The sequence below is a fragment of the Aethalodelphis obliquidens genome, unplaced genomic scaffold (assembly GCF_003676395.1).
Source record: "Aethalodelphis obliquidens isolate GAN/ISIS:26980383/991018 unplaced genomic scaffold, ASM367639v1 scaffold2, whole genome shotgun sequence".
Lineage (NCBI taxonomy): Eukaryota > Metazoa > Chordata > Mammalia > Artiodactyla > Delphinidae > Aethalodelphis > Aethalodelphis obliquidens.
The window spans coordinates 44,217,032-44,230,559 of NW_020837946.1; the positions used below are offsets into that span (position 1 = coordinate 44,217,032).

Sequence of the window (13,528 nt, forward strand, 5' to 3'; positions counted from 1 at the left end):
AAGTTTTGGGAGCTTATTTTCCTTGCATAGGATGCCCTAGCTGGGGAACCTGATATGGGGCTCAGACTCCTCACTACCCTGGGAGGACTTACGGGGCCGTGATATCTTTCCCACTTGTGGGTCACTACATTGGGGGTGTGGGTCCTGACCAGACCATGTCTCTGCCCCCTCAACCATCTCATTGTGGTTCCTTCTTTATATCTTTAGTTGTGGGAAATCTTTTCTGCTAGTCTTCAGGTTGTTCTCAGAGATAGTTGCTCTGCAAGTAGTTGTAATTTTGGTGTGCCCGCAGGAGGAAGTTAGCTCAGCATCTTCCTATGCTGCTGTCTTGAACCTGACCTGGTCCCCAGAAAACTGCTTTTCAAATGATATGATAATAGCATCCTACTCTCCAATAATCAGAGTATGAGAGTATCAATGTCACTGTAACTTTTTAAGTACAGATATTATCATTAAGAATAAATACATAAATAGGCAAAAAAATGGTGTCTCACTTTGTTTTGGGTTACTAGTAAATCTAAACATTTTCATATATGCATATTAACAAGTTGTAATTGTTCTCTTTAAAATGTAGAGAGGGGACTTCCCTGGTGGTGCAGTGGTTATAAATCTTCCTGCCAATGCAGGGGACATGGGTTCGATTCCTGATCCAGGAGGATCCCACATGCCACGGAGCAACTAAGCCCATGCGCCACAACTACTGAGCCTGTGCTCTAGAGCCCGTGAGCCACAACTACTGAGCCTGCATGCTGCAACTACTGAAGCCTGTGTACCTAGAGCCTGTGCTCTGCAACAAGAGAAGCCACCACAATGAGAAGGCTGTGCACCGTAACGAAGAGTAGCCCCTGCTCGCTGCAACTAGAGAAAGCCTGCATGCAGCAACGAAGACCCAGTGCAGCCAAAAAATGAAATAAAATAAAATTCAGAGAAAAGTTGCAAAAATAAGTCAGAGAACTCTCCTAAGATTTGGCAACAACTGATTTTTGCCCAAACCAATCTTTACTATGATGTTTGCAAAATGTTTATTTTCCAAATCTACTGCTCCCTTCACACTTATCAGTTGCATTCTACTGTAAAGAAGAGCTCTCCCTACTTCTCTATTTATTTATTTCCTTGTTTATCCACTTATCATCAAGATGGGCTCTTGGATTTTTATTTTATTCAATGAGTTATAATCCATTAATTTCATTATTTGTATTGATTCTCTGTCCAAGATTTGGCAATTGTCCAAGATTGTCCAACTTGAAGGGCCAGTGGGAGTTCCTTCAAGTTGACCCCTGTGTCCTTTAGATACACCTCCATTTGAGGGGGGCGCATTTTCTTACTTTCTGCCACAATACGATGTTTTGGACTTACCACGTACCTGCTCTGCCCCAGCCCCGGAATCAACCATTTCTCCAAGAAGCTCTGGTTTCTTTTAATGAGGAATGGTATTTAGAAATAAAGATTTGGTACTAGGTATATTCATTGCTACTCAAGTGTCATTGCTACTAGACTCTTTAAGCAGACAAGGCTAGGAAAATATATATATTTCCAATTTTCCAATTCCAGTCCAACCCCACAGGATTCTTTATTGCCTTTCCACATTCTGTATATTTCTTTTCACAGTGAGAACCCAATAATATTAACACTTTATTGATTTGGTCAGTCCTACAATACTTATAACACAGGTTCAGAGCTGTTTTACCCATATCACTATGAAATACAAATCCACTAAGAAGAATTCAAGATATGTTTTTTTCTCCCCTAGACTGAAGCTGTATAGTAAAGCACTGTGCTCAAAGTTACTTTAAAAAGCTACTTTAAAATTAAAAAAAGTTACCTGTGTTCATTTTTTTCTTTTTAATCTAGCTATATAATTCATTTGATATATAATGGGGTTCATTTGTTTTTGTTTGTATTCAATTTTAGATTCCTCCTTCTGTCTTGTAGATTTAATGTAGTTTTTTTTTTTTAATGTGAAGACATCAATATGCTTCCAGAAGTTAAAACTGTACAAAAAGGTGTTTTTAAATTCAAGCAACCACACTCTCTAAATTTAGCATTTGTTCTTTCATAGACTTTCTATTCAGGTTAATTGTCTGTCTATTAAGGCCTTATTGTTCATATCAATTTACATACTCACTTTATGTCAAATATATTAACTTTTTTGTTATGAATATTTTTATCATTCAATCACTTATATATTCAGCAAATATTTTATTGAGTGGCTACTAGGAGTGTCCTAGGTACTGGGAAACTATGACGAACCAACAAAACAAAGTCCTTAGCCTTGTGGAGCAAGCTCAAAGGCCAGAAGTATGAAATAGCAATAAGTTCAATATTAATTGAGAATAAAATAAGAGAGGAAAGGAGTGACAGGAAATAACAGGAAGGTTATTTCCTTTCCAAGTTGGAAGTTTAGAAGGCTGATAGGCTGTGCTAAAACTTTGGACATTATCATAGGTGACAAAGAGCCACTGAATAATTTAAAGGAAGGGAAAGATATAATCAATTTTGTATTTTAGATAGATCACTCTAGTAACACTTGGGATGTTTTTCAGCTAACAAGGTAATAAAATTAAGAGAGTGTGAAGGGAACCATTCTTTCTCTTACCCCATATTGCTGCATCAGTCCAAAAAGTAGAAATTCCTACTCTCATCTCCCACTCAGGAATGTTACTCATTACCCCCATAAAATAATGAGTCATTGCAAATGCATGGCTTAGCTTCCTTTTGGTGCTATCTTTTTGCTATTTTCTCAAAGCAAGCTTTCCAGCTGTTACTGAAGTTTTGATCTCCATTACATTCTTGTGTCTATTTATGAATTGCACCCAAATTCTAAAGGGAGAGGGCTGTCTTTATTTACACCTCAATAATCCAGACTAGCTCTGAAGCTCAGAGGAGAGGTCAGGGATTTCGATAGAGAACTGGGAAAATAGATTATGAATGTAATGAAGTTACTAAGAGTAAATAAAATTGCTTAAGAAGCGTGTGCTGTGTGAAAAAAGCAGCAGACCAAGAACAGAAGCTTGAGGAACTCCAACATTAAGAGTTGGGTGAAAGAAGCCTAATTATGGAGGTGTTTTGGGGTTTTTTTTCTATCTAAAACCCTTTCAGAATTCCAAAGTTCCAGATTTTAGAAGATAATGAGCTCATACTATACATTACATAACATCCCAGAGAATCTGGAGAAAACATATTTCTGCAGTGAAATGTATGAATAATCATTTTCAGAAGGATGAGGTTACTCTTTAAATTTTGCTCAGATAGTTTGGAGTTGAAAATCATTTCATATACTTTCTACCACATATTTGAATTTCCATGGTGGTGTTGTGTTATTATATAAACCTTTGTTAATAACACAGAACAGGACAATTGCATGCATTAGAAAAGATGAAATAAGAAGCACTGTAGGAACAAAAACATGTATGCATGTACATACATATGGGGAAGAGTATGAAACAAACAGCTAAAGATGGTAAAGCAAAGACCTCAAACAAACCAAACTCAGCAAAGGTTGAGGAACCCCTTGGAGATGTTAAGGAGATGTTAACAAGTCCATAGTCTTAAGAAACTGCATGTGAATCTACTTTGGGGCCATTTTACCTTAATGCATGAAATCTTAGAGTGGTTCAGAAGAGTTAAGAGGATATTGGAATTAATAAAACTCTTTTGTAATCCCCTAAAACTTAATAGCACAGCTAATATACAGGAGAATCATTTGTTAAAGCACTAAAATTAGAAGTGTAGAATTTACAAATTATAAATGGGGAGAAAAACAATTAAAATTTCTTCAAAAGTATTTATCTTCCTTGGAGTGAAGAGATAGTACAGATTACAATATAGGATGTTACTTTTATTTAGGTTTCAGATGAGGCAAGAGCCCAAAAAAGAAATGATTTTGGTAATTCATTTCTATAGCTTTCTTTCAGGAATTCATTTATTATTTATCCAAATTGCCTCTACAATTTGTGCTTTGTTCAAGCATCTGGGGTTGGGAGGAAGAAAAAGGATAGGGAAAACCTATTCCCTGACTTTAGGAATTTGTAATGAAGGGAAAGGACTTTCAAATGATTTCACCACATGATAGAGGTCCTTAGAAGATGATAATTGCTTAAATTTGAAGTTCTAAAGTAAAAGAAAGCCTTCTGCAACAATCCCCTTATCCATAACCTTGTCTTACATTTTAGCCAACATATTTATTCTGTATTCATTCTTAGAGGACTAGAATAGAAAGATAGGTGATAAACTGAGCAGGAAGAAAAACATACAACCTTTCCCCCAATTTTTTATTCCCCCAAATGTGGGGAAAACCATACATTTTAAGTTTATGTATATGCTCACTGGAATGAGAAAATTCTTACAGAACCTGAGAGACCATTTGCAGTAGCTGCAGAAACTGCCTCATAGCTTCTGGTGTTCCTGGTGTTTATAGGCACTGAAGTTAATTAATTAATCATTAATTAACCTAATGATCTGATGACATTGAATTTTGATATCAAATATCTAACAGCAAATCTGAAGTCCTTATTGTAACTTGAAAAATAGCTTCCAATGATCAATGTGTGTCTTATTCATACAAGGAGACATCTACTTGAGTCCCTGGGCATATTAACTACATTATTTTCATTACTCATGCCAATATTTCCATTTATAAAAATATCTAGTTCAACATTTTAAAAATTATGGCTTTGAGAGTCAATTCCTTTTATAAATCCAGCAGTTTAAATTTAAGTGTTTCAGAAGTTAGGTTATGTTACATATGTCTAGTTCCATCCTGAGATAAATCCAGGACATCTATCATAAAGGACACGTCCAAACATGTATTTGCTTCACTTAATATATCTGGTCACTTTAAAATATATAGAACTAAAGACTTACCTGACTCAGAACTCAGAAATGTGATAAGATACGGGATGCCTTTATGGTCTCTCACTGCTCTTTGATTGTTTTTGTTTCCCATACACAATACCCGTAGACAGTTCATTACATTTACTAGCACGCTTTCTATGTCTAAGTTCAAAAGATTTATCAGAGCTGGAATTCCATTCTAAAAATAAACAAAAAGATTTAGTTGAAGTTATTTAAGATGTATGCTATCTTTATTTAGAAACACAAGTCTATAATCTTTCTTGCTATAAATATCTGCTTAATTAGGAGAGAAAAACTGCCCATAAACAAATGTGTCTACGGATATGGCACATTAAATGACAGTTATTACAACTTTGAGCATATCTTATGCTTCAATATTAAGGAAAGTATTCTATAAATATATTTTCTGCCTCCCTCCCTTCCTTCCTTCCTTCCTTCTTTCCTTCCTTTCTGTGCCGTACCACATGGCATGTGGGATCTTTGTTCCCCGACCAGGGATCGAACCCATGCCCCCTGCATTGGAAGTGCAGAGTCTTAACCACTGGACCACCAGGGAAGTCTCTATAAATATATTTTCAAATAGTCTCCTCTATACCAAAATAATTTGAGGCTGCAAGTTCACTGTAACATTTAAGTATCTAAAAGTGAAACAACTAAGTAATACCAATTGAATACAGTGCCCATTTGGAAATATTTGCTATTGTATACATTGCACTGGTAATTGGTAATTATATTTATGCAACACAAAATATTATTTTTAAATGTTAATATAGTTTCTTAATTTTAAGTGGAGTAAAGATGGCATTTCTCCCTACTAACAGAATTAATGAAAGGATATTAAAGAAGATAAGAAACAGAAATGTAATGTCATTTTCAATAAAGCTAGGAGACATCAGTAATGTTGAACCATAATAAATGTTTATGAGTAGCCAACAGGGATGCGCAAGATCTCCCATGGCCACCGGCTACAGGAAATACTGGCAGAACACAGTTTTCCAAAGTAAGTGGCTCTACCTTAAGGGCAGGAAAACATACACATACACACACAACACACACACAACACACACACACACACACACACACACACACACACACACACACACATCCCTGTCTGGAACAAGAGGAATGGGTATGGAGGATGGCAGCAGGATCTTTCCTGGACCAATTTGTCCTAAAGTTTCAAAAATTAAGGAGGGCAAGGACGAATAAAGAATGATACCAATAAGAGGTTTGGAACAAGTAGTCTTATTGGTGAGATAAAAAGGAAGAGATAGACTTTTGCATTGTGGAGGAAATAGAATCCACATTATGAGTACTATGCAACAGTCTCTGCTGGCTAAGGGAAAGTGAAGCTGAACAGACCCATGCATACAACCCTGTAGCATATGTCATATTCTTGCTAGCCTAGAACATGGATCTGGGCCCTTTCCCACATGCATTTCCTGCAAATAGCTAGACCAGAAAGAACTTATCTAATTCAAAGTGAGTAATGTTCAAAAAGGAAGCAGAACAGGATCTGTCCAAATATATTATAAGATTAAAAATAGGAAAAACTTATGACAGATAAAGAATGCTTGTAAGAAAAATATGCCACAAAGTAGATGAAAAACTTTAACTGAAAATGGTATATTGTTATCAATGAAAAAAATTAGGCAATCACCTCTATAAAACAAGGGTGCACAGGAGAGACATCAGTGCTCAGGGAAGATTTTTTGAGACAGGGAGAGGTGAAACAAGAGCTGGAAAAGCTCAGGAAAGATGTGGAAAAATATAAAAGCCAAACTGTAATCTACACAAAAATAAATAAGGCCAGAAAACATAGCAAGAGACAAGGAGGATAGGATTGAGGGGGAAAAAAATGAAATAAAACAGTGAGTGGAAAAGGACTAGAGAGAAAATGACAGCTGTATAAAACTGGAAAAGGTGATATAATACACAAATAATTGGTATTCCCAAAGAGAAGTGTAGTTAAGATTTAATTAGTTAATTAAAGTTAATTCAGTGATCAGTAAATTCAAGTCAACTTTTGACTTTCATCTTACAACAGCCTTTGACACTATTGATATTCTTCTCCTCTTTGAACATGTTGCCCGTTTGGCTGATAGGACAACAGTTTCCTCAGGTTTCCTCTTACCTCAGTGGCCATTCCTTCTTAGTCTCCTTTGAGGTCCCTCCAGATCTTTCAGCTTTCCCACAGCTCCTGGTGACTCAACTCCCAGAAAAATAATACAGTATATGACTACTTCTCACCATTTCCACTATTACCACCCTGGTTCAAGACACCACTGTCTGTCACCTGGATTACCAAAATAGCTTCTTAGTTAGTCTTGCTGCATCCACCCTTGCCCACCTGTTTCAACATAGAAGGTAGAGTGATATAAATCTCTTCATGGAACTTCCCAGAACAAAATTATTCAATGGCTTAACATACTCAGAGAAAAAGCCAGGGTGTCTAACAATTATCCACATGGCCCTACATGATGTGGTGCACCATTACCCAGCTAAGGTGTCTCCTATTTCTCTTTCTTCAGCTACTTTTGCTTACTTGCTATTCCTTGAATATGCCAAGCATACTCTCACTTCATTTACTTTGCATTTGTTTCCTCTGCCTAGAATGCTCTTCCCAACAGAAAAACATAGCACACTTCCTCATCTATTTTAGGTTTGTACTCAAATGCCAACTTTTTTAAAATTTATTTTATCTAAGTATAGTTGATTTACAATGTTTTGTTAATTTCTGCTGTATAGCACAGTGATTCAGTTACACACACACACACATATATACATTCTTTTTTCGTATTCTTTTCCATTATAGTTTATCACAGGATATTGAATATAGTTCCCTGTGCTATACAGTAGGACCTTGTTATTTATCCATCCTATATATAATAGTTTACATCTGCTAATCCCAACCTCCCAATCCATCCCTCCCCCACCCCTCTCCCTTTTTCAAATGCCAGCTTCTTAGTGAAGTATTTTTTGCCAAGCTCCCCCCTTCCCTTTCCCTGCTTTATTTTCCTCCTTAACATCTCTTCTCATCGAATATACTATATTTGGTTTATTTTCTTTATTGTCTTGTTACCCCCAACTGGAATAAAAACTCCATGAAGGCTGGGATTTTGTCTGTTTTGTTCACTGCTATAACTCTAACATCTAGAAGTGTATTTCCATACAATAAACTCTCAAAAAGTACTTGTTTATGAATTTACAGAAAGAATAATACAGAAAAAATATTTAAAGACATGAATTCAAGAAAACGTTTTGAAAATAAAAGAAGATGAATGTACATGTTGAAAAGTCACACCAAGCCCCAGGAAAAATAGGTAACTAACACTGATGTGTAAGTCCTGGAATTTAAAGATAAAGAAAAAAAGAGGAAGAAAACACTGCTCATACAGTAGAAGATTTTTAGAGAACCAAAAATAATAACAAAATATGCCAAAACTAAGATTAAACATCACATCAATAAATGTAAATGAGCTATATTCAATAAAAAGTGAATGACAAAGCAAACCCAAATATACTGCATACAAGGGACACATTTATCCTAACTCTGGGTGATCAGAATCACTGGAGAGGTCTAAAGTGAGGTCTAAATGAATAAGACTAACTGACTAACTCTAGTTGTGGGCCTGGGGGGAGGGGAAAATTTCTAATATATTTTCCAAATGATTGATAACAAAACAACCAGCAAGAAGTAAAATGACTCCAAAAAGTTAAAAAGAAAACGATAAGCAAAGCCAAATTAAACATGAGAGCACAAAAGAACACAAAGATCACAAATCTAATTTTGGACAACACAGAATTTGGGGCAAAAGTATTGCACTTGACAAAAAGTGTATATTTTATAATGCTAAATGACTCAGTCCATAATGAAGAAGTGTCACCTGACAAAAACTATAAAAATAACCTTATTTATAAATATCTTTAAAAGATCTTACCTAAAATATTAATAGACATAATAAGGTGGGTTTTATTTGAAGAACTACAGCATGGCAAAGATTGCTGGGTGTTCACAAAAAAAAAATTTTTTTTTCTTCTAATTCTTTCTAGTACACAAATAGACTACATTTACCAGCCAGAATAGAAATAGCCAAGATGGCACTATTTCTTTTAATATCTTCTCATAAACAACAAGAAGCAACCACATCCCCCAGAGCTAAATAAGCAGTTGACCTGTCTTCCATGTTGTCCCAGGTGATAGTTTTACCAGATAATTTTGTTGAGAAACAGTTTTCCCTTGGTCTCTTGCACTCCTACCAGTATTGGGAGTGTATCAAGATTGTAACAGCTCTTTTACCTGGGCCATTTTTCAGGATTTTTATGTAGCTATCTTTTTTTTTTTTTTTCTTTTTGACTGAGAAATAAATCTTCATTTGTTTTTAGCATTGATATTTGGGAGATATTACCACAATATCATCTAGGCTATCCTAGATGATACCACCTCCTTATGTAACATAAACTCCTCCCCAGACCTTGCCAAACTGGAGCTAGCAAGATTTTATGTGTCACTTCCTTGAATTACTGTTCACTTCATTTGCCTGTGGTTTTTCTCATTATAATGCCATTACCCCATGATGTGGGCCCTAGAAGTGGTACATGTGCAAGTACAACCTTTACTCATATCCTAATGCTGTTTATCACTTACTGGATCTTGGCTCATCCTGCTATCATTCTTGAAAGGTGTGGTAACGTCTACCGCCAGGCAAAGAATAGGCTTGCTTACTGGTTGCTACCAAAGTGATAGGTTTCTTAAGCTCAGCGTTCCTCAGATTTGACACAAACCCAATGTGCAGGTATGATCTACCTGGGCCCACTCTGTTGCCTTGTGAGACTTCGGGACAGGGAAAACAGACAACCCTTTGCTGTGCTTGCTCTGGTACTATCTTGCTCTTGTCTAATTTTGGCACTCATGGGATTGTGGCAGGTTTTCTCTTTGCCATCCTCATTAAGATTGGAGCTCTTCCCTGAGAGTTTATGAGGGCCACTGCATAATGAAATGGGTATGTATCTTTCTAGCTTCTATATGAGAGAATTAGTCAGTCAAAATGATGTTCTATGAAAAGAGCTTACATATTTGGCAATAACATCCTTGTTTTCAAGTTGAGCAATATCATACAGAATGACAGCACACCGAGAGTGTAGTTCGGGTTCATCAGAAACCAGTAGGTCGATCAAAGCTGGAATAGCTCCTGCTTCTACTAGAGCATGCACTATCTTTGCATGGGTTGAGATATTACTCAATAACCCAACTGTTTTGCACTGTAATTTTATTTTGGAACCTTTTAATAGATTGATTAAGGCAGGAATGGTGCCTGCAATGAAAAGATCAAGAAAAAGCATGAATTGTTTGTAACTATTTGTAGTCAATTTATCATGGTAAGATTTAAATAATGTTTATGGGCATTGCCATATAAACAGCAAATAATTCTGTAAAATATTTATAAAATTATCATTTGAAACTACGCAAATGTACTTTTCTTTCTTTTCTATAGTGTAGGCGGCTCTCATTGTTTACACATTTGATTTTCACATAGCACACAATCATACATTTCATATTGGTGATACTAAGTCACCGCTGAAACATTGAATTTTGACTTAAGATCATTGATATATAAATGATTTGAGCTACCATATGGTAGAGTTCAGTTTTGGTTACTGCATCAACTTTGTGTGGCAGTTGTTTGTATAATTATTTGAGCATTTTATTATGTTTTACTCATGTTTTATACAATCAACTGAAAAATGAAAAGTGCTGAATCTAGTATAAAGCAGTCTTAGCCTCATTAATTACAGTTTGTTCAAAGATGAAAATCATTGGGCGTGGTGAAAATAGAAAATATGGCTTCAGTTGGATGCTTGTTACTTTAGTTCAATGTGAAGGAAAAACATTAAAGAGCACACATGACATGCTGGTAATATCATGGGTATAATTAGGGATGTATATATGTATTTAGCTACCTTAAATGAAACCTCCATCATGACTTGTTTATCTGTGGTTCACTTTTTTTGGACAAAGAGCTTTTTGTACATGTTTTTAGGAACATATTAGGGGACTACCTACGATAAATTTTTCATTCATTCAACAAATATTTATGAAGCATCTCATTTGTGCCCAATATTCACATTAGAGTAATGGCTACCATAATGGATAGTGTAGATAGAATATTTCCATCATTTCAGAAAGTTATAATGGGAAGTGCTATTCTCAAAACAATCCTGTGAGGTAGTAACTATTTTATTAATGAGGAAATTAGGCATAGAGAGAGTAAGCAACTAGCCTAAGTCCTAAATGTAGAGCTAGTTACAAACCCAGGCCTGACATTGCAACTGCTATTTTTACAAATAAAGTGTACCAAAAAAGAATAGGGATAATTTCTAAGTGAAAGTAAACATAGGATAGTATGATGAAGTAATTTAATATAATTTTTAAGTTCGCAAACTTTTAGAGAAATGAGATTTATATAGTTTTTTGATCCTGTGCAGCTTCCACTTGGAATATAAAATATAAGGTTTACAGGTAAAGGAAATGATCTTAGAAAAATAGAAAGTTAAAATCAACTAAAAAGTTTTCTCCATAATTAAAAATACATTTTAAAGTGATTGACTGAATAAATCCCTACATAAAATAGCATAAGCAAAAGATAGTTAATAGATTTTACATCACCTGCATCCAAAATACATTTCCAGTATTCATCATTTGCTAAGCAGATTACTTCTAAAGACATGACAGCCATCATCCTTCGTTTATAGCTTTCACACTGCAACATTTCTGGTAAGTTTTCAACAGAAAAATACACATTGTAATTTCATAAGAGGTAATGGAATGATTGATTCTGTTTCTGTACAGGCCAAGTGAAGCCATGAGTTGAGGTCACCAACATCACCACCAACTGCATTCATTAAATTCCCCTCTGTGCATGTGAGGTGCTTAAACGGATTGAACACCCATGTTCTTTGAAGTTTATAATCTATATAATTAGTATTTAAAAACTCTGAAATTTTTTATCTTTGGTCTGAATGACTTAGATTGGCTGGCCACATGGTTCAAATTCACTTGGAAAATAGTATACCTCTCTCTTGCCTGATATCAGTTGTTGAATAAAATTTGAGTGTGGGTTTTCAAGGACAGCAAAGTAAACTACATTACTGTCAAAAAAATTTTAATATCCATTAAAGCTTTATACATTTCCTGAGTATGAAGAAGATACTTTAAAAAAATCTTGAATGAACTTATACTCCAGACAGGAAGTAATACAAATATACATGATTCTAAACAATATCTCTGGTTCAAGCAAAACCACATAGAAATATCTTTGCTCATCTCTTTTTACCCAGCCCCTATAACAACAAATCTGGTCCTGACTCCTACCTAGCTGGTTCACTCCATGGTACTCTCTTTTAAATTTCAGCTTCCACTCCAAGAGCTAATCCCGGGGAGTTCTAATAAACTCTAATTCTTCTTTTACTCATCGTGGAAATGGGTAGTGTGAGGAGAAAGAGCTATTATAGGGCACGAAGCAAAGAAGCAGTGGCCAGACGCTCATGGTTACTGTTGTGTTCATGTCATTATCAGGACTTCCCAACAATCGCTGTAGGAAGGAGTGGCTGTCAAGAATTTTTTGTGCCATTAGGCTGTTACTGTTAGGGGCCAGAAGGTCCTACCACTGCATTTCAAATGTGTTAGCCTTTATCAAAAGCAGCAGGATAGTCTTCTTAGTTACCTCTCAAAAGACTAAGATATAATGATATATATGCATACAAATAAACACTGAAAACCCCGTCCAGTATCTCTTGGGCTGATATACTTGGAATGTGTTCCCAGCACCCAGTAAATTCCAAAATCAGGTATTGAGCCAGTTTTGAAACTAGTTACTCAGACTTTGTGCATCAGCAGGTTGAAAATCTTAAATATTTATTTATCTTATCCCATCCTAAAACGAGTTGTTGGGAGAAATATCAGTTTTCATTCTCCAATTTGTTTAATTTTTCCTTTAGTTTTGTTAAAGTAATATATGCTCATGATTCAGAGTTAAATGTTACTAAAAAGCCTACAGCAAAATATAACGGTTCTTTACCCCACCCTCTCCACTTTTCTGAATTTCTCTCTCCAGATAGTGCCACTTTGGACTCTTCCCCTATACCTTCTGTGATTTACATATCTCCACATTTCTAAATATTTATACACAGTTACCTTTGGCTATATCAGTTTTAGACATCATTGACTTCATGTCATGATAAATGGGAAACTAGCTCTTTCAACACTGCTCTGCCATTTCCTCTGCTCCCCCCCTTCCCTATATTTATAGTTTTTAGTTAAATGAAAATTCAACACTTACATTATAATGCCTATACAGATATTATTCACAGCTAAGTACTGCAGTGTACTGCCTTGTGTCTCCTTACTTTTGCTTTTCCTGGAGGTAATAATTTCCTTAGTTTATTTCATCTGCTTAGTTTTCTTTGTACCTATTGGTTATTCCTCCCACACTTTCCTTTTGGTCTGGGTACACAGTTTCCATTCTGGGACTTCCCTTTGCTGTCATCTTTGAAATTCCCTTTGCTTTTCTCTTGGGTCAGATTCCCAGTTTCCTGTTAGTTGGGGAGAATCCCTGCTTTAGATCTTTAGGTCTTTCCTGGTTAGCCTCTGCAGAGAGCACTCCTGACTGGCACT

The 13,528-nt window shown here is 35.7% G+C and overlaps 1 protein-coding gene across 1 annotated transcript in view; it reads right to left on the reverse strand.

Annotated features, from left to right (window-relative positions):
- Nucleotides 1-13,528, reverse strand: part of ANKAR (ankyrin and armadillo repeat containing) — an 88,324-nt gene that overhangs the window by 42,457 nt on the left and 32,339 nt on the right. Inside the window, exons 10-12 of the mRNA XM_027126056.1 lie at nt 11,522-11,626; nt 9,928-10,169; nt 4,864-5,032 (exon numbers count right to left, since the gene is read on the reverse strand). Of these exons, the coding sequence (XP_026981857.1) occupies nt 4,864-5,032; nt 9,928-10,169; nt 11,522-11,626 (516 nt within the window). The remainder of the gene's footprint in view (nt 1-4,863; nt 5,033-9,927; nt 10,170-11,521; nt 11,627-13,528) is intronic.